At 35.2% G+C, this 22,265-nt stretch overlaps 1 protein-coding gene across 1 annotated transcript in view; it reads right to left on the reverse strand.

Annotated features, from left to right (window-relative positions):
• Window positions 1–5,297: 5,297 nt before the first annotated feature.
• ASAH1 (N-acylsphingosine amidohydrolase 1) overlaps window positions 5,298–22,265 on the reverse strand; it is a 29,474-nt gene continuing 12,506 nt past the window's right edge. Inside the window, exons 3-14 of the mRNA XM_016130066.2 lie at window positions 19,491–19,581; window positions 19,005–19,091; window positions 16,936–17,014; window positions 14,204–14,278; window positions 13,246–13,291; window positions 12,516–12,660; window positions 11,921–11,975; window positions 11,712–11,793; window positions 8,341–8,472; window positions 8,113–8,236; window positions 7,637–7,693; window positions 5,298–6,418 (exon numbers count right to left, since the gene is read on the reverse strand). Of these exons, the coding sequence (XP_015985552.1) occupies window positions 6,329–6,418; window positions 7,637–7,693; window positions 8,113–8,236; window positions 8,341–8,472; window positions 11,712–11,793; window positions 11,921–11,975; window positions 12,516–12,660; window positions 13,246–13,291; window positions 14,204–14,278; window positions 16,936–17,014; window positions 19,005–19,091; window positions 19,491–19,581 (1,063 nt within the window). The 3' untranslated portion in view covers window positions 5,298–6,328. The remainder of the gene's footprint in view (window positions 6,419–7,636; window positions 7,694–8,112; window positions 8,237–8,340; window positions 8,473–11,711; window positions 11,794–11,920; window positions 11,976–12,515; window positions 12,661–13,245; window positions 13,292–14,203; window positions 14,279–16,935; window positions 17,015–19,004; window positions 19,092–19,490; window positions 19,582–22,265) is intronic.

Below are 22,265 nucleotides of genomic sequence, written 5' to 3' on the forward strand. Positions count from 1 at the left end.
TAAAGTTTCAGTACAAGAGTTCACATAATATTCTTGCATTAAGACTTTTCTTATAGTTGTCCCTAATAAATAGGTCTAGAAAATCACATGTGACTAATTTAAAATAAATAATATCAGTATTGTTATTTTGCTGGAAATCCTTACCTGTAATGAACTATATATTACCCAGAGTATAGTAGTGCGTTTAAGGCCATTTGTTGATCAAATGACATCAGGAAAGGCTTTGAAAAATACAAAGTGCTATATCAATTCACAGTAGTAGTAGTCAACATTTGTGTTAAACCTCACTTTTCGTGAGACTGGACATGCACATTTAGAGTTCTTCCATATTTATTGCTCTTTCACCTGTTGCCTCACAGTAGATACTCAGTATTTTCCTATAAGGGGAATATGGGTTAATCTATCAAATGAAGTGCTACGTAAACGTAAGGCACCATGTATGTATCCATGTTGGAGAAAGGAAAGGCACAGGAAAAAAAGGAATAAGATTCTTCTCAAACTTATACAACTCAGTGATGAGGTGTCTTGCTTATTTTTCAATGTTCTAACCAATGTTTTAAAAATCTCTTTCTAAGGCAGAATTTTAAACACTGTCTACCAAAACCCATACTTGGTTCTATGTATTCTTTGCTTAACAGACATTCTTTTCGAACATGTCCTGGCCATGTACTCTTTTTGTAATTTTCCCCACTGCTTTATTTCTCTGCTTATCAGCTAACACTGTACTTGTCCTATTATGTTTCCTCTTCACCCCTAATTGAAGGGTAAGCCCCATAAGGACAGGAATTTTTCTCTGCTTTGTCCACTGCAATATCTCTAACCTTTAGAGCAGTTCCTGGCATGTAGGTGTTCACTGACCACTGAAAATGATTGAACTGAGTATTCCAAAGACATGTTCGAGTTCATATTTTACTAAGACTGACTATCAATTATAGCAGATCCTTCCCCACTTCAGTTTTGACAAGAACAATGGAATATTCCTGTAGTAGTGTATTTCAGAAAAGTTCCAACTAAGTATATATATAATGCAAATAAATACCCAGCTATTCCTTTTCAAGTTAGCTAATAGGTAAGTCATATTCATTTAATAATGTGATAAAAATCAACAGAATTTAAAGTGCACTGAATTCAATGATACGAGCTACAATAAATTTTAAACTAATTGAAAAGCTTTTCAAAAAGACTAGGTTTTTGCTCAAATTTAAGAATAAGGGTTTCTGAAAAGAGCCCCCTCCCATTCCACTGCTCACCAGCACTTCCATTTTCTACTAAAAAAGATGCAGGAAAATTGGTACCAGCTGTAGTTCGGCAATATGTACTAAGGTTTTTCATGATTGTTCATACTCTTTAAGTAATTCAATTTCTAGAAATATATCCTAAAGATAAACAATTTAATAGGTTGTCAGACTTCTTTTTATATTCTGGATCTTTATCATACATAGTTATTGCAAATATTTTTTCCCGATCTGTGCTTTGCATTTTCATTTCTTTCAAAAATGTTAATTATGTCTTTTTTTTTTTATGCTTAGCATTTTATATCCTAAGAATCTGCCTATGCCAAGGTCGTCATTGAGTTTTTTGTTTGTTTTCTTTCAGAGGTTTTATAGCTTTATAGCATTTACATTTAGGTCTATCATTAATTTTGAGGGTTGGGTTTTTTTTTTTTGGTATGATGTGAAGTCTAAGGATCAAAATTTATTTTCTTCCCTTATAGAAATCTAGCCAGAATCACTTGTTGAAAAGACTATCCTTCTCTATTAAATTACCATGTCACCTTTGTGTATATCTATGTATGAAAGCTCTATTTTGTTCCAAAGATTTTTATGTCTTGTCTTACGTCAGTATCCCACTTAGCTTTATAAGAAGTCTTGAAATTAGGTAGTGTTAAGTTCTCTGTTTTTCTCAAATTTTTGGTTACTCTGTCCATAATTTTGCATTTCTAATTTTAAAACCATCTTAGTTTTCACAAACAAAAATGGGTTTTTATTGGAATTACATTGAACAAACAGATCAATTTGGAGGAAATGGAAATATAAACAATACTGTTTTCTACTCCATGAATACTGTATGGTTTTCCATTCAGGTCATCTTTTGGCTTGATATAGAAATTTAGTTTGACAGGTTTTTTCCTCCTTTCAGCACACTAAAAATGTCATTTCTTGTCTTCTGTCCTACATGGTTTTTTGGTGAGAAGTGTGCTGTCATTTTTTTCTCTATATAATGTTTTTCTGGCTGCTTTTAAGGTTTGCTGTTTATCTCTGATTTTCAGCAATTTGATTATGATATGCCTCTGTGGTGTGTGTGAGCATATTTGCACACACATGTTCATGCAGGTTTGTTATACTTAGAGTTCATTGAGCTGTAGTTTCTAGTGGGAAAATTTGTGGCCATATTTCTTTAAATATTTTCCTGTCTTCTGGATTTATAATTACACTTACATTCAACTACACAGAAACAGTTCTTTTAATGCAGAGATCTGATCAGAAATTAAAGAACACTCAGAGGCAAAAACTAAAGGATAAGAAAAATAAGGGAAGCCCTGAAATTGGCTTTTAACTTAATGTCACTCACCAAACCCAGTGAAATTTTTTTTCAGTTTTCATGGCCACAAGGGGTTTAGCAGTCAGGACATACAGCCCAGTAATCAAAGTGTAAAAAAACACTTCCAGCGCCATTTCCTGAATAAAATCAATCGCACCAAGAGTTATATTCTCAATATAAGAGTAACAGGGAAAAGTAACCTGCAACTGGAATACTGCAAGAAAAGCTGCCTATCTCGATCTTTTGCTGGTGTGAGGATCTTCCCTAAGAAGTCAGAACCACAACCTAGTCCTGAATACACACACTATCTAGGATCTATAAAACCCTCAGCAAGAATTTACATTGGTAGTGCTCTCAGGCCCTGGCAGAAGTAAATGAAACCCTCTCTGGAGAAACCTACTTTCAACCCAGTCCTCAAAGGATTTCCACAGATAAGGTTACATAGGAATATGTTTGCTGTCACAAATAAAAAACAAAACATACAAGGAAACAGGCATCACAAATGTGAACTAGCAGAAACAGAATCAGACCGGCAAAGGTTTCAGACATCTCAATTTTCAAGCCCAGAATATATTTTTAATAAAGTAAAAGACTTAAAATATGAATAAAGACCAATAATCTATTTTTAAAAACCTAGATTTGTAAAAGAGCCAAATATTCACCATATAAAAAAACATAATAATTGAAATTAGAAACTGTGGAAGGCTTAAACAGCAGATTTGCCACAGCAAAATCAGAGTTACTTAACTGGAAGACAGACTTAAAGAAATTACAGAGAATTAAAGATACAGATATGGCAAGTCCGAAGATAGGTTATGACTTAGAAAATGGAACAAGGAGGTTTGACATGCGTCTTTAATTGGAGTTTCAGAAGGAAATGAGAAACATTTGAAGAGAGAATGGCTGAGAATATCCAGAATAATGAAAAATAAACCATCCACAGATCAACAAATCCAACAAATTCTAAATAAGAAAAATATTTTTAAAATATCCAGAAACTTCAGGACTACAAAGAAAAAACAAAGACCCTAAAAGCAACCAGAATGAAAAGACAATGGATTCAAATGAATAATAATTAGACTGACAGCTTATCAGTAACGATATCAGCAAGAATAACAGTTTAATCTAGAACCATGTGCTCAGCAAAAATTTCTTTCAGAGTAAAGACATTTTCATACTGAAAGTTGTTTTTGTCAGTAGGCACTATAGCTAAATAAAATGTTCATTTATCGGAAGGAAAATTATCCTAGGTGGAAAGGAGAGTGGTGAGAAGGAATATAGTAAATATGTGTTTATGTCTAAATGGTTTTAACCATGTGAAACAATATTCATGTCTTTCTGGGTTCAGATAAAACAAAATACAAATAGAATATAAGTTAGGAGATAAGTAAATCGAGTTAAAATATTCTAAGCCCTTTTGTATTCGAATGGAATAATATCCAGGTATTAACTTTAAGCTTTGATAAGGTAAATAGTCTTGGTGCAGTTTATAGGATAACCACTATACAGAAATAAAAAGTGTGTTTTCTAAACTTACAGAGGAAAATAATTTTAAATGTCTAAAAAAAATGGTAATTCCAAAAGGGCAGGCAAATTAGAAGGTAGTAGAAACAGATCTAAGATTGTAGAAATAGATGCCAACAAATCAATAATTATGGTAAATGTAAAATAAGTGCTCTAGGAGAAAAGCATAAGTTGTTCGATTTTATATTTTTAAAATACTGCTACGTGCACTTTTAAGACATCTACCATGTACAAATACTGTAAGTTAAAAACTAAAAGGATGGAAAAAGATACACTAGGGAATACTAATCCCCACCCACCCTAAAAAGCAGACCTGGCTCAAACGCCATCTGTCAGTTCAACTTTGAGAAAGTAGGATTACAAGTATGAGAAGATGAAATAAGATGATATATGTGAAGCGTGCATCATAAGTCCTTTATGGTAGTTAGCTATTATTAGAGAGACGTGTGAAGGAATGTAGGTTGACTCAGTGGTTCATTTTAAATCAGAGTCCTTAAAACTAGGTGAGGAAAATTATATAGCCCATGGTTTGGATCCAACCTGTCCTGTAATTTTATCCAGTATTTCTAAAAATACAGTCTCATTAATGTCCACTCCAAATTAAAATAGCAATTAACATCACTATCCAAGGGGAATTGCTTGTAAACATCCTCCTAAATATCTTTCTATATCCTAGATGTATATCTATGCATAAGTACATGTATAAAATATTATATAATTAGGCTTACAGTATATCCTATATTAGAACCTGCTTTTTATCACTAAACAATCCTACCTCACATTTTAATTCCAGTTTTCCTCCCAATGCTTTGATGTCCTGAGGAATCAGTCTGAAACAAATTAGCATCTCACCTCTTTATTATGCATAGCAAAGGCTACTTTAGAAAAATAATACAAGTTTACCTCACTTTTTTTTTATAAAAGGGACAAAATCCACAGTAGAGTTTTTTTTTAATTAATCAAATCCTATTTTAACACAAACCCTCTTGTAATTCACTATAGTTTTGAAGAAGCAAAAAAAAGGAGGAAAAGCTGCCTTTGAACACCTGCACACTGCACTGATAACAGTGGGTTAAGAGGTGGTAAGGATTAGTCATGTAAAATTGTGACCATTCAGTCATAAGTTGAATAACCCTCTTACATATAACTCTTGTAATTTAATTTAGATATTACATAGCTTTGATTTCTCCATAATAACCCCCACCTTCAAACTAACACTCAGGATACAAGACTGCCGACACTGCTTCCAATGACTTTATTGATTGTCATGAATACAAATGACATATGAAAATGAAGTGGATAAAGTTGTACACAATTGACATACATTTCACAATTGACTGTGAACATGTGTAAAGTTAACAAGTTTGATTAGCACTTTTCATAAATACACTGACTTCTGAAAAACATTTTTAGTAACGTTTTTAAAAAATACATTTTGATCAGAAGGAAAACTCAAAACTTATTTATTAAATGAATGATACTTAGGAAAGTTTAAACTAATGGGTACACTTCCAATTTTCCACAATTCTTTGACCTGTTTACTATTCATTCACAGAACCTGGGACCCAGTTTTTGAAGTTAACTTCCTGGGGTTGCTGGGAGGTAGGGCAATTACGAAAAAGGAAACACTTCAATTCTGTGCATAAAAGACTGCTTTGCATACTGATTACTTCACAAACCCCCAAAAGTACTAGTCAGAATCAAAGGTGCGGGCACTGAGCATTAAGGGAAATGTACAGTTGAATGTCTGTCTCTTCTCCCTCCAATCAGTGAAATTACATTGCTGTCAGAAACAGCAAAGATAGTAGTATATTGATTTTAGTAGCAGACCAAGAGAAAAAGACTGTTATACAGAAAAAAATATGTAGATAAAAGTGAAAATAATGTGGACTATTAACTGTAACTATTACATGGATGTCCTGGATTCGGTGCCCACAGAGAATCTTACTTCATTCATTCCATAGAAGTGGGTTCCACAATAGTTTAATTGCCCATCCCCACCCCCAAATGTCAAAGTGAAATGAAAAGCAGCAAATTCTAAATGATCGCTGTACTTCACTTAAATTAACTGTAAATAAAATCAACTGTTATGGCAAAAATAGCCTATGAATTGTAAACATACCAAGAAGAACAGGTTCATGCCTTAAAGAGAACCTGCCCTGGGTCTTAGTCTTTGGACAGAGATCAGATGGCTGCTCTGCTTGGCCACACGTGAGCGGCTGGCTTCATGTCGGAGAGCGCATTTTGTAGACCAGGTGTGTGTTCACCAACCTATACAAGGGTCTGGGCAATCCCGCAGGTAAGTTTCAAATTGACCTTTGGTAACGTCTATCAAGGTTGTGAATACAGTCAGCTGAAAGAAAAGTTATTTTTACTTTAAGAATGTTTTCAATATTAGCATTTCTTTACTTGTGAAGTTACTTAATATTATTATATAGTATTATATTATGTAGAAGATGTAAAAATAAATATATAACATAAAGATCCAAATAATAATTAATAATAAGTCAGTGATAATAAAAACAACTGACTTATTCCAGGTCATGAATATAAGTAGGCTTGGGAGAGAATCTTCAGTTCTTTACAAGGTTTTATTCCTGAGCAGTACACTGCTTCTCCAGTGCTTTAAGACTTAGCCCTCCTCAGTGTATAATCTGCAATCATGCAAAGCCTAACAGTATACTGTGGAGTATGAACAGTTTAGCTTTGGCTGTCCTTATCTATAAAGCATGTACAGTGAGGGACACGAGGCAGGCACACAGGTTGCGAGGCTCCCCCACTCAGGGAGACCAACAGAACTTAAATAACCACTGTGAGCTCCCACGAAAATGGCATGGACAAAATGAGAAGTGTGGCAGGGTCAGTGGACTTAAGGAGGGCCTCTTGCAGGAGCCAGGTTCTGATCCAAACAGTAATGTGCAGAAGGAGTTTATTCTGGCAGAAGTAATGGAGGCATGCTGATTTTAGGGAAGGTTAGGAAAAAGAACCAAAGAATAGAAGGAACAAATGGGAAAATCAGGGTGAACATACCCAGAATACACAATGAAGGACTATTAGCAAAGTGAATGATTAGGAAACCTGTTGAATTCTTTAGCTATAGTGTGGGGAAAAAGATGAAAGGATGTAATGATGTTTAAGAGAAACCCTAATCCACCAAGACACAAAGCTCTGACTTAAAATAGACTTCAGACTTTGTTTTGTCAAGTTTTAGATGTTAGTTGTAGTGTACACAATAAGATTTCTGATAGGGAGAAGTCAAGACTAAAATACTACCCTTCATTCAAGGCCTTGTAAGTAAAACTAGAAACACTAACCTGACAAAACTTGACATCAAGCCACAGTGATCAGTTTGTCACATCCCAACAGTTAATATTTTAGCCACACGAACACATTTAAAAAATCATTCTTAAGCCAGATGTGACTTGGGATTCTAGCTGAGATTTATCCAAAAGAATAGGGAAAGATAAAACACTGGACCAAATTCTTTCCCTGAAAGCCAATATGCGCGGCGCGCGCGCGCGCGCGCGCACACACACACACACACACACACACGTATATATTTTTAAAATACCTTGTTGAGGACAGGTTTGGTTGACAGGATATCATATATAGTTGGTAATGAGATATTCTAGAACACAAAAATAGTTTTGTTCAGTAGGTTAAAGATAGATGTTGGTAGCCTTATCCACACAAATGGGTCATTAGAAACCAGTAAGTTCTTCAACCAACCTCCCTCCAACCCCCTAAATGAATTTCCCTTGGGGTCACTGTTAGAAACAGAAGTAATGTTTCAAATGAATCACTTTTTCTCTCTTCCTCCCCTCTTTAAATCTTGCCTGTTTCTCATTCAACTTCACTGAGTGTTATCCAGCATTAGATCAGAAAGGGAAGTACAGCAAAATTCTGTTCTTTAAAAAGAACAAAACACTCAGTGGGGACTGTCCAGAGATATCGAATAATAGGGGGTTTATAAAGGCCAAAGGAAGATGCCAGAACTAATTTTTATTGGTCACCATTTCTTTCTGTATATGGTATGGTGAATTTTACCTCTTGGGTTGTCTGGTTTAAACACATCTTTGCAGCTGCTCTGCGATCATCAAGGAAGAGGGGACTTTTCCAACGGTCATAATTAGTTTCCACCACATACCATCTACCCTGCTTGGAGTTGAGTCTAGATACAAAAAGAGAGACTCCTCAGGCTTCATTCCTTTTAACTTGTACATGTGTCAGTCTATGCTTTAGTTTCTGCTTATTTTCTTTAACAAATGTACTTACTCATATACATCCAAAGATTTTTTTCTGTCTCGTGTAATCACACAGCCCTCCCCAGACTTGTTGCCTCCCAGGATGAAGTATGCTGGGGCCAATATCTTCGTTTTGGTCAATATATTCTTGGCTTCTTCATAACTACACAGAAACATTTTTTAAAAAGGAAACATTTTTAGTTGACTTGGAATACAAATATTTTGCTTGTGGAAACCGAGCGAAAACAAATAACTGAGGGACATGTTTTTTAAAAGGAGGTGATAAACAATGGATCAGGAAGGAGCAATTCCTGACTCGTATGCAGTGAAACACCGAGATGTGAGATGCTCCCTCTGATCTGAAGGACAAATAGAACAGCCTCAAGAGATCAACTTCCTCCCTTACTGTCTATGTCTTTCACCCAAAAGGAGAACAAGGGGAGACAGTATTAAGGAACAGACAGTAAACCTGGAAACTAAACCTGGAAAGTACTGAAAAATAGGGTTGATGCCCATTTATTCTAGGTCATTTTGATAGAGTGCTGCTAAAGGCAGTTTTGCTATTATAAGATTCCTGTTTCAGCACAAAATATAACTTCTAGGTTAAAAGGTATTAGGATTGTTCAATTGATTGATTGATTTTTAAATTTTCTATTGTTTCCTTTTTTTCCCCTCTTTAATTAATTTTTTATGGTGACATTGGTTAATGATTTCCAAGAGTTTGATCTGTACACTTTAATAGTAAAGCATACATATATTTACCTGTGCAGGTAAATTTTATTGTATAATTTTTATTTTGTGTATGGGTGATTTTTTTTGACATCAAGAAAACTCACAGGTCCCCTTCATAGTGGCAGTATCTCTAGCACTTTTTAAACAGATCAATTTATTTCCTTGCTTTAAACACAGACACAAACACACACACAAATGTTAGAATCCCATTAGATTCACCTAAGAAATTCTGAAATAGTTCTTCAATGGAAGACATGCTAGAAAATATTTTTATGTTTTAATATGAGTAATTTAAAATAAACTAATACACTGAAAAGAACATATGCCATGTTCAAGTGGGATTTATTCCAGGGATGCAGGGATGGTTCAACAACCACAAATCAATCAATGTGATACACCACATTAACAAAATGAAGGATAAAAATTGTATGATAATCTCGATAGATGCAGAAAAAGCATTGACAAAATTCAATATCCATTTATTATAAAAACTCTCCACAAAGTGGGTATAGAGGTAATGTACCTCAACATAATAAAGGCCATATATGACAAGCTCACAACTAATATACTCAAAGGCGAAAAGCTGAATGCTTTTTCTCTAAGATTAGGAACAAGACAAAGATGCCCACTCTCACCATTTTTATTTAATATAGTATTGGCAGTACCAGCTAGAGCAATTAGGCAAGAAAAAGAAATTAAAGGTATCTAAATCAGAAAATAAGAAGTAAAACTGTTGCTATTTGCAGATGACATGATATTACATATAGAAAACCCTAAAGACTTTACCACAAAACTGTTAGAATAAAAGAATTCAGTAAAGTTGCAGGATGCAAAACCAATATACAAAAATCAGTTGCTATGCACTAATAATGAACTATCAGAAAGAGAAATTAAGAAAACAATCCCCTCTACAATTGCAACATAGAGAATAAAACACCAAGGAATAAATTTAACCCGGGAAGAGAAAGATCTGTACACTGAAAACTGTAAGACAATGACAAAAGAAATGGAATACTCAAATAAATGGAGAGACATGCTCATGGATTGGGAAATTAATATTGTTAAAATGTTCATACTACCCAAAGCAATCTACAGATTTGATACAATAACTGTCAAAATTCCAACGGCATTTTTCACAGACGTAAAATAAAACAATCCTAAAATTTATATGGAATGAAAACAAACAAAAAAAACAAACAGAAAACAAAACCCTGAATAGCAAATGCAATCCTGAGAAAGAAGAACAAACCCCGAGGCATCACGCCTCCTAATTTCAAACTATACTACAAAGCCACAGTAATCAAAATAGTATAGTACTGGCATAAAAAGACAAATAAATCAATGGAACAGAATAGAGAGCCCAGAAATAAACCCATGCATATATGGTCAATTAATTTATAACAAAGGAGTCAACAATACACAAGGAAAGGACAATCTCTTCAATAAACGTCAGGAAACTGGAGAGCCACATGCAAAAGAATAAAAGTGGACCAGTATCTTACACCAGACACAAAAATCAACTCAAAATGGATTAAAGACCTGAACATAAGATCTGAAACCATAAAATGCCTAGAAGAAAATTGGTGGTAAGCCCCTAGCCCTTGGTCTTGGCTATAATTTTTTGGATCTGACACCAAAAGGCAACAAAACAACAGTAAACGGCATCAAAATAAAAAGTTTCTGCATGGCAAAGAAAACTATCAACAAAATGAAAAGGAAACCTACTAAATGGGAGAAAATATTTGCAAATTGTATATCTGACAAGGGGATACTATACTATAAATAAAGAACTCATACAATTCAACAGCAAAAAAATCCATTTAAAAATATGGGCAGTACTTCTCACTAACATTTTTCAAAAGAATGGTTAACAAGTACATGAAAAGGTGCTTAACTTCACTAATCAGGGAAACGCACATCAAAATTACGAGATATCACTTTACACTTGTTAGAATGGCTGTTATCAAAAAGACAAGAAATAACAAGTGATGGTAAGACTGTGGAGAAAAGAAAACCCTTGTGCACTGTGAGCAGGAATATATTTTGGTGCTGCCACTATGGAAAACAGTATGGCAGTTTCTTGAAAAACTAAAAATAGATCTACCATATGATCCAGCAATTCCACTTCTGGGCCTTTAGATTATGGAAATGAAAACACTACCTCACAATGATATATGCACCTCCATGTTCACTGTTCCATTATTTACAACGGCCAAAACATGGAAACAACGTCAGTGTCCATCGGTGGATGAATGGATAAAGAAAATGTGGTGTGTGTGTACACAATGGAATAGTATTCAGTCATAACAAAGGAAATTTTGCTATTTCCAACAATGTAGATCGACCTTGAGGGCATTATGCAAAGTAAAATAAATCAGACAGAGAAAGACAAATACCACAAAGAAAAAATTCTTAGAGAACAGATTGGTGGTTGCCAGAGGCAGGGGGATGTAGGAAAGTGAAAATGGGTAAAGGAGGTCAAAAGGTACAAATGTTCAGTTATAAAATAAATAAGTCCTAGGGATGTAATGTATAGCATAGTGACTACGGTAAATAATACTGTATTATATCACAATATATACAAATATCAAAACATTTTTGTACACCTTAAACTAATATTAATCAATTATAACAATAATTTAAAACATTTTGATAAAGGAACCCAGTTACCTTGTGCTATTTTCCAAAACTGATCTAGTGATAAACCCTATCCACATGGCATCTTTCTTTCCCAAAATCCATTCTAGGACACCTGGAAGAGATCAAGCACAGTGTCACAAGACCTGATAGAGGTGAGAGTATTAACCAGAAGGCAAAGTCTAGCTCTCCTCTTAAAATATCTATAAAGTTCCTATTTTATTTAAGAATCCTCTACTCACCCATATAACCACCATTGGTACTGAAACGTTCATTTAGTGTAAGACTAAACAGTTCCTGAGAAAAAGACAAAGCAGTGTGAAGTCAGAAATGTAGACTACCCTGTTCAAGGCCCTCTCACTGTACTTTTACACGGAATATCAAAGCCCAGATTTGGGAATGGGGCATACAATGATAAATCAAAACCATGACACTATCACCTACTAACAGGGCTTTTTTAGAAGTTCAAAGTATTTTTACATCTAGTGTATGAGATAAACAGGTGGGATGTTACTGGCCACACTTTCTGACAAGGAAACTGAAGTGCAGAGAATTAGGGCCTAACTTGCCTGAGTGGGAGACCCAGGACCAGATTCAGATGTATATTCCCAGCCCTCAACATCCAGTCACATGCTTTTTCCCCAAAATGAGCTGAAAAACTTTTATTTCCTTTCTCCTCCTCTCTGCTATGAGACCTCATAGCTATGAAGGCGACGAGAAGTACAAAGGGATGAACTGGGGCTTCATATTCTTTGGTCCTCAATCTTTAGATTCCATCCTTCACAGTAAAAACAGGACAGAGCTACCTGTAAAATTATGTAACAGTAGATTCCTTACTGGTTTGAATCCTGTTAACACGCCCACATAGCCAGCAAAGCTTGAGGCCTTGAAGACAGTTTTATTGTTTCTCTGGAAGTCCAAATTCACTGTTAAAGGTTTTAGTTCCTCAGTTACGACCCAGGAATGATTATTTACATTCCACCTACGAAAGACAAATTTCAGTGACATTTAAGAACGAAGATGAGAATGATGAATATGATGATCATGGCCAGGCATTATGCTAGGTCCTTTATCTACCTAATCCCTAATGAGTACCCTACTCCCTAATTAGTACCCTAATCCTCCCTAACAAGAACTTCGCAAAATTGGTGGTTTTATCTTCAATTTTTCATATGACAGAACTGAGGCTCAGAGAAGATAAGTATTTCTCCCAATATAACAGCCTATAAATAGCAAACTCCAGATTCAAATTTAAGTCTCTAATTTTAAACACCATTACAATTTTTTTTCAGAAGAGTCAAGAAGATATAAAATAGGATGCTATCCTTTCTTTTAAACAAACTAAATGTGCATCTGGGGCCTTCAAGCATGCTCCAGATTCCTGTTCACTAGGTGTAACTCTACAAACTCTCAAATAACTAAAAGTGTGCCCATCTTGTCTCAAAACTAAGGAATCCAGTCTCTTCGCTTCTGGTCACACTTTGAACAATACTTGTGACTTACTTTTCATCAATGTAATACAACTATTTTTCTTAAGGACTTGAAACACATCATTTTCTTTACTTACCCAAGAAATATTCCAAAATCCATGTTTCGCCCATGTATTAGATGACCTAATTGAAAGTAAGCAAAAGAGACCTGTAGTAGCAGTTATGATAGCACCATTAATCTTAAATCAAAGTTGGGCACTTAATTTTGGTTAACTGACATTAACAACTGTTAAATCCAACAATAAGAATTAAGCGGCATCCTGATACCAGAAGGTCTTAAGAGCAAACTGCCATCCCCATCACATCAGCCAGATCCCCACATAAACCCTGAGAGCACAAAGTTCTAGGTAAGATTAGAATATGGGAAAAGGATCAGTAATCATTCTTTGGTCCACTATGACATAGTCCTATCCAGGCATAGCTATTTTAGCCTCACCTAAAGTGACGCGCCAACAAGCTTCCCTTCAGGCACTGCCACCTACAGATGGGCACCTCAAGGGTTAGGTATAGGCAGACTTTATACCCATGGTATAGGTCAAAAATAAGAGAGAAGGTAAATCATCCTGTGCCTTGTTATCTGCGGATCCTCCAGGAAAAAGATGGGAAAGTGAGGCTGGTCTACAAAGGGTTTCTCGGCTGGGAAACCATGGGAGAAGATCTGTCCTGAGCTTCCAGGAGAGTCTGGGATCATGTATATGAAGATAACGAAGCACTGCTGGAAGTACTTATATCAAATCGTGGAGATGAGTATAAACAGACTATGAGAAAGGGTATGAATGTTTATAGTCCTGAAACATTTCTTCCAAGTTCTTTGATATCCTTGAATTAAACGTTAATAGGCATTATGGTAGTCTTAAAATAAGGATAGTTTCCAATTCACTTTTAAAAATGTACTAAGATCCATAAAACTATATGCGATATACCACAGAATTTGCTAGTAAGCCTACATTTTACAGGTTCTAACTGCATTCATTTAGAAGATTTTTCTTTTACTCTGTAATCCGCAGTGCCCACCCTCCCTCAGTACCCATTTACCTTTTTTGTCTTCTGCTATTATTGAAGTACAGATGGTAAAAAATTCATAGAAAATATTAAATGAAATAATCTCTCCTATGAGAAAAGACAGGAACATTTTTGGTTAATATACGGAACCAAGTCATTGTTAGAAAATTCTTTTTTAAGAAAAATTTGAACCATCATCACTGTGTGAGTTTTCACTTTGGCATACGTAAATGTCTGCAGACCAGTCTGAATGCGCCTGAATAGCTAGCTAGCTGGCCAGGTGATGGTGTCATACCAACCTGTACACACTCTGCAGACTGAAGATAAAACAAGAACCAGGAGGGGGAGCCACTGGGCAAGGTGAACATCTGGGCACGTTGGAATTCTACTACAATAGAATGCCCACATTTTTTCATCAATATACTTCATTTCAGTTTTCTTTAGGGGCTAAAATATGACAATTTAATATATCTGGCTCTTGGTTGTATCCTGAAAATGTATTTTTCCCATATTTTTAGAGTTTGACTAATATTTGAAGTTAAGAAAAGAAATATAGGAACTATTAATAAAATTAGAGCAGAGTTTACTAAGAAAATCCATTGTAAATATTTTAGTTATTGAGTGTTCTTCTAAAACTATATAATAATAATACCACTTAGCATTTAATTTAATGATACACATTTTTTTTCTCTGTCTCATTTTATGTTAATGTGTCAGGCTTAACATGGTTGTTTTTTTTTTTTTTTACTCTAATGTTTTATCTCCATTTGATTTCTATTTTGGTGAAATTCCACTCATTTTTTTTTTTTATTATGAATCATCTGTTAATCTTCTTAATCCATTTTTCTCTTGAGATATTTACATGTGGTATTTATTTGCTAGAGTTATTTACATAATAAAGGAATTAGAGACATTTCTCATATAGGCTACAAGTATATATTTTCTGTATGTTCTGGTTATCTTTTAAGTCATTTTTTTTTAAAGAAGCAAAAACAAAAATCTAGCCACTTTGGTTGATAAATACTATTAATTTTCTGAAATTCTCAGTCCACCTCTCTTGTAAAACCAAGGTCTACAGGCTATTTAAAATAATTCTATTATTTGGTAGAATAAAAACAAACCTTTTGGGATAGCAGGAAAAGCCTGTTTCATTAAATGCTACAAATTGGAAATGGAGTTTAAAAAATAGTTTCCAAAAACATCAATACCTAAGAATGATATGATGAAGGATATGATGAATAAATGATACGCAAGACCTCCTCCCTAAAAATAAAAAAATACAACTCAGAGATCAATAATCGAAATAAATGTTGAAATTTCACGGATTGGAAAACTCAGTATTTCAAAACCATTCAAAATATCAGTAGGCTCTTTTGTAAAAGTTGATAGGCTGATTCTAAAATTTATATGGAAATACAAATAGCTAAGAGAATTTTGAAGAAAAAGTTAGAAAACTTACACTACATAACTTTAAGACTTACTATAAAGCTTTAGTGATTGCAGTAGCATGGTATTGGTATAAGGAAAGACAAATAGATAAATGAGACTTAATAGAAAGTCCCCCAAAAGAATCAGATATATAGAATCATCTGATGTAAATCAAGGGCACCACTGCAATTTGTTAAAGGAAGGACAGTCTTTGTAATAAATAGTGTTTAGTCAGTTGGATATTCCACATGGAAAAAAAACTGCAACTTGACCCCTAACTCATACCATATACAAAAATTAATTTAAGGTAGATCATAGGCCTATACATAAAAAGTAAACATAAAACATCTAGGAGACAGAAGAACATTTCATGACCTTGAAGTATGCAAAGCTTTCTTAAATGGACACAAAAAACATTCCCTGTTAAAAACATGAGAAATTGGACTTCATTAAAATTAAGAATTTCTATTCATCAGAAGGCACCAATAAGATAATAAAAAAGCGAGCTACAGACCGGGAGAAGATATTTGGAATACATATATCTGACAAAGGGGTTTAATTCAGAATATATAAAGAATTCTTCCAAACAAATAAAAAATGGTCATACGATTTTCACAAGCACAAGGAAGGAAGGAAAAGATCAATAAACTGTTCAATCTTATTAGTCATTAGGGAAATATAAATGAAACAATAATGGGATACTCTAACACACTCAACAAAATGGCTCAAATAAAAAGGCTGCCTATCAAGTGTTGAAGTATCAAGTGAAGAAAACTAAAACTCTTATACTTTTCTGACTATCAATGGATACAATCGCTTTAGATGGAAGAATTTATAAGGCTAAACAAACATACAGCTACCCTATACCCCAGGTATATAATACCCAAGAGTAACAAGTACATATGCCCATCAAAAGACATGTACGAGAATTTTCATAACCGCTTTATTCTTAATATCCAAAATGTGGCAACAACTCAAATATCCTATTCATACAATAGTATACTACCTATAATGAAAAGTACAAGAAACCAGACACAACAGTTCATATTGTTCAGCTCTATTTATAAACAGTTCAAGAGGCAAAACTAATCTGGTGAAGTCAGAACAGCTGTCACCTGAGGACTTGGTATTATCAGTGAAGGGGTATGATGGAACATTCTGGATGGCTGGAATTTTCTGTATCTTGATTTGAGTTCTATTATATGCATGTATACATTTTTAAAACTCTACTGAGCTGTACTTAAGATCTGTGCACTTTACTGTATGTATACCGTACCGCAACAGAAAAATTTTAAGTGCTTTATTAAATTTTTTAAAAGCTGAAAAATGAACTTTACCTAAAGGTATGCCAGTAATATCTGCAATCCCCTTCATTTCCTCCTCATAAGGGCCAGGAAAGTTGCCAAGTAGACCAGGCTGAAAGCCAAATAAGTTAATGATCATTCACCAAATAAATTAACAATCATTTGACCTAAAGCCCTGAAGCCCTGTTTTGAGATTTGGTTCTTTTACATATAATTTGTTCTATATACTGCCACAATAGGTGATGTGTTATTTTTAAAAATACTTTTATATCATGTATTTCTAAAAAATTGATTAATACTAGAACTCTTGTTTTGTACCCTTCAGCTCATTTGTTCTAATATGATTCTCAAATTGTTCATATCGCACCCTATTCTCCAGAGAGGCAGGAAACTGGAATAATTCCATGTGGATAACCTAATAAGACCACAACAAAGGAACATTACCACAAGCACTCCTTCCTTCTCAACTCAAATTCACCCTTAGGCCACTGGCATTCCACTCTCTTTACTATTTCCTTCCCACACATAGCAAAAATCTTGGTTAACAGATTATCTTGGGCTAAGAGTTAACTAAGATTACTGCATCCCATTAGCAAATAATGGGCACATATGCAAATTCGATGGTGGACATCATACTTTTATCATCAACTGCAACCATTCACTAACAATGAGATCAAGATTTAAACTAACCGCCTCTTGCTCAGATGTGTTTAAAATTTCCAAGTCTCATTTTTCACCAGGTTGCTATTTATATGTAATGTGACCTAACTAAGCATATTGCGTTTGCCTAGGAATTCAAAGCACCACAAGTTAACAAACAAAAATGACTTACTAAACATTTATTAACTATTTATTATATCCAGGCACTGTGCTTTACATATAGTGTCATTTAACCCTCACAACCACCATATAAAATACGTCTTAGTAAATTCTCCTTGGTGAGAGAGAAGTTTTGTAAGTTAAGAAACTTGTCAAAGGACTCATAGCTAGTATGCGACTGATCCAACTTTAAAATCTAGTGTTTAAAGAACAAACAAAACCCAACCCCCAATGTTGTCTGATTATAAAACTTGGGCACCCTTTGCATGCTGCCCTCCCCGGTCCCTTCTGCTGCTGCTCCTGCAAACAAATGTATTTCGGGGAAGTCTGGTTAGTATGACCACAAAGGAGAGCCTTAACGAAAGGCTCGAAGGGCATAAATGTAAGGGATAGCGGGCCTGGTGGTTGGCAGATGCAAGTGTCATAGCAATGATTTGCTGAGAATCCAGTCTCTAGAATGATTCTCAACCAGGCGTAGCTTTGCAATCCCCACAACCACAGTAGACGTGGTGATACCTAGAGACATTTTTGGTTGTCACAAGTGAAGTGGTGCTACTGGCATCTAGTGGGTAGATGTCAGGGATGCTGCCAAACATCCTTTGATGCACAGACAGCCCTCCACAGCAAAGTATCATCTCACCCCAAATGTCATTAGTGCTGAGGTTAACGCATCTGCCATGGGGCCTCGGTGTCCTCCCTAATCCTTTGCACTCTGCAGGCCAGTGAGGGCCCCAGAGCAAAGACTGAAAGAGGGTGATGAGGACCTCTCTGGAGGCCCTATGGCCCAGGCCCTAGATTTTCCATGGGTTCCACCAAAAGAAAAAAAAGGGGCTGAGAAACGGAGTCTTCCTGCATGAGCAGGAGGGAAATGAAATGGTTTGATAAGGTGTAACTATAAGACACATTCAACCCATGTGAGTTTCAACGGTCACAGCTACTGAGGGAATCCATGAAATACAGGGCTGGCTAGGAAAAACCTCTGCTGCCCTGAGGTACTCATGCAAAGCATTTAAGAAAAAAACTGAATTTTCAATAGTGCACTTGCAAACCCGAGTATATATAAAGGGAAGGAAATGCCATACTCTCAGATAAAATATGTATATTTTGCTCTATAAAGTTGTCTATACTTTTAAAAAACATTAAAGATCAGTTAACTGCCAATATGTGTCATACAATTTTATGTCCTATTACTCTAGTATTACCAAGCTCCAAAATTTTAAGCCTTTTCTGAACTGTGTATATGTGTGTGTTTAAATTTTATTGTAGAAAATAACATTTCTTACCAACTTTTGATCCACGATCTGCATAATTTTTCCACTTGGAACAAATGCATTTACTACATCCTTCAGGGACTTCACGATAACCTTTAGCTGAAAAATTAATTGAGATATAAAGTATTGACATTGAAGATTAATATTGGTATAATGAAAGCACTTACAGACCTTTTGATTTACTCATATGTAGCTAAATAAAATAGAGTACTATTTGAAAATATTTTCAATAAATGTATAAACACAATTCATCTTTAACATGATTAACTAGTTAGATTAAGATATATGATACAGCGAGAAAGAGAGGAAAAGGCTAGTAAAAAAAAGGAAGAAGCTACAAAAACATCTTTTCCTCTACTATCATTTATTGTAAGGAGCAGAGAGGGATCAAAAGTGCATTCTTAAAATATTTTGTATGTAATTTCATGAAGTGTTCATTTATAAATGCAATTATATTTAGTAAAGTCAGAAATAGAAAACTTCATAATCATAGCATACCGCTGGAGCCTTGTCAGTGATCAATTCTTGCCATCTCTTATAGGGTGGTAAATCAAGATTTATGGTGTACCATGGCACTGGACCCCTATAGCTGTAATGAGAGGTGTATGATCTTAAAATGTTAAAAGCAGTTTTCTGATGGGGGTTAGACAGTTACATCCATATGGATATGTTAGAGGCATACGCTTCATAACAATATGGAAGTTGGTACTCAACCCAAAATTTGCAAAAGCTCATTTTCTAGCATTTCTGCCCAATATTGTATAGATAATCATAAGTAGTTTCATAAATCTTAGAACTGAATTATACATTCTTGAAAGTTAATGTAAATTGGTGACATGATAATCAATTTTGACTCGAGTTATATATAACCTGAATACCACTGCTTGGAAAAACCTGCCTTTTTTTTTCCTTCTAATTTCTGCAAAGTTTTAGTCTAAGCTTGGGCACTTCTCTAATTGGTTCCCCAGCGAGAATTCCCTCTTAGATAATATAACACTATTGATAAATCATTGTCTCTAGTGTTGGCTTCAGAAAGGTCACCTTTTAAGACTCAAGAGAAGCAACATGCATTAGCTTCTCATGACTGGCTTCAAGAATCTTCACTATTCACTCAGCCATCTTACTGTTCCTACTATATTTTCTCTCTTTTCATTCTTCTGCAGTAAGTCCAAGCTCAAGCACTGTTTGATTATACCCATTTCCCAACTTCCTATTACTCAATTTATATGCAGCAATGTTTGCTATGAGGAGACAGCAACAACCACATCCTCACCTTATCAATGGACCTGGGCTATATTTCTGGAGGCGAACTCTACAACTATTCTCTGTCACTTTGGAAACATTATTTTCTGACACTTGTTAGTAAACTGAAATAGCCTCTAAGGATGTGCAATTCAGTAATTTATCAGCTTAAGACTATGCCTAAAAATAGTCAGCATTTGCTCCATTATTGCTCTGCTCCAGAGAAGCATAAGGTGTACACTGGTGCATGCAACCACCTTACCGTGCTGTTAAATTAAAATGTTATCCACACTTATGTCTACAGCAGAGATGGGTTAGTTCCTGAAAGTCAGAGTTGTGGTCCTATTTATACTTCTTTTGTCATGAATAATTATTGGAGTCTCTAAATAATGCTGCTTACTTGGGACCTGGGTGTATGTACAAGGTTTTACGAAACTGTTAACCAGCAGCTGCTTGTGCTGTCACTCGGCTAGAAAAGGAAGCACACTAGATTTTGGAAATACACGATACAAAAAGCACAATGAATGAATTTTTTTCTTCTCAAAGCATTTTCAAAATCCCATTTCCTTAGTAGCTGATATCTATATTAAATACTATATTTAATTCCAAAAAATCTTTATATAAAGACAAATGAAAGTGGTACTGTCATAAGACACGTGTTCTAGCGGTGAACTTGAACCAGTTGCTCCTCCCCTGATAACATCCAATAAAACTAAAACTCCTGATTCCTTTTTCAGTCTAGATCCTCAAGGATTCCAAAGAAGAAATGGAGAGGAAATGAAATTTGTTACAGCAGAGGATAAAATTAAGTGATGATGGGGGCACTCTGAAAACTTTCTACAGTAAAACCTCCACTAATCATAATTCTGTGAAAGAACTGTTAATCTGCTTAACAAAATTATTTTAATAACTAAAGCTGAGCCATAATCTCATATTTTACTTCTCATTAAACATTTTTCTAAAACATCTCAGTACTGAACATCTGTACCTCAATTTCCTGGAGAGCAATGAGGGGTACCCTATGAGAGCAATGAGGATTACATGAAATATGCAAAAAATACTTAGGAGCATTGGTATTCAATTACTACAGAATATTTTCCTACTTTACTACAAACAATAGACAGTAAATTATTTTTGAGATTTAGTAGCTACTGTGCCCAGACCATCTTCATCAATATTAAGCACTGACTGAATCCACCTGGCTCACCGGGTAGTTTGGAAACTAGTCCAATGGGCACGACACACACCCATACAAATAACAGAGCAGATGCTGAGCACCAGTAAGCAGTAGCGAAGAAAGGCTAATTGGATTTAGATGGATCCAGGGGTGCTCTGGCTGTCAGTGCCTTGACATCTAGCATTCAAATGACTGGTATGGCTGGATAAACCAGGTGTTTCTTTCCTCCCTCACATCTGCCCACTTATACCTCCAGAATCTACACACTTGATCAAAAAGGATGACCTGAAAGGTACAGGAAGAAGACTGGTTATCATTCAAAGGTATACATCACGACACTACTCTTCTGTATCTCAAGATCCATTTATAGTTCAGGGAAGAGAAGGATCAAAGCGGAGATGAGGATTTCTGTGTCCAGAACCAGCTAGGGAGGTAGGAAGGAATCCAGCAGAAATACCAGGGCAAAAATATTTACATTATGCTAGATGTATAAATACAAGAAAAATGTGTTTATTTGTATATGTATGTATATACACATGTACACAACACACAAACATCACACAAACACACACACACAGCAATTTGGAACCAGTTAAAAGCAGGGAAGGTTTGCTGGGCAGTCAATTCACAGACATATATAAGGTACACATAGAAGGGAGTTTTAAAAAAGCCTTAAGCATGGAAGGTATTCATTAAATGATGAATTTGGGCAGTGAGACCAGCCAAGAAACACGCACAATCAATAAAGCACTGAAGACTAATATGGTGCCCGTGGTGGCCAAAAGGAAAACCTCAAGAGAGCAAGACATTAGAGAGAGGGCTAGAATGTGCACTACCTTCAGAACAGCATACTA

This window comes from Rousettus aegyptiacus, unplaced genomic scaffold (assembly GCF_014176215.1).
Source record: "Rousettus aegyptiacus isolate mRouAeg1 unplaced genomic scaffold, mRouAeg1.p scaffold_m13_p_11, whole genome shotgun sequence".
NCBI lineage: Eukaryota > Metazoa > Chordata > Mammalia > Chiroptera > Pteropodidae > Rousettus > Rousettus aegyptiacus.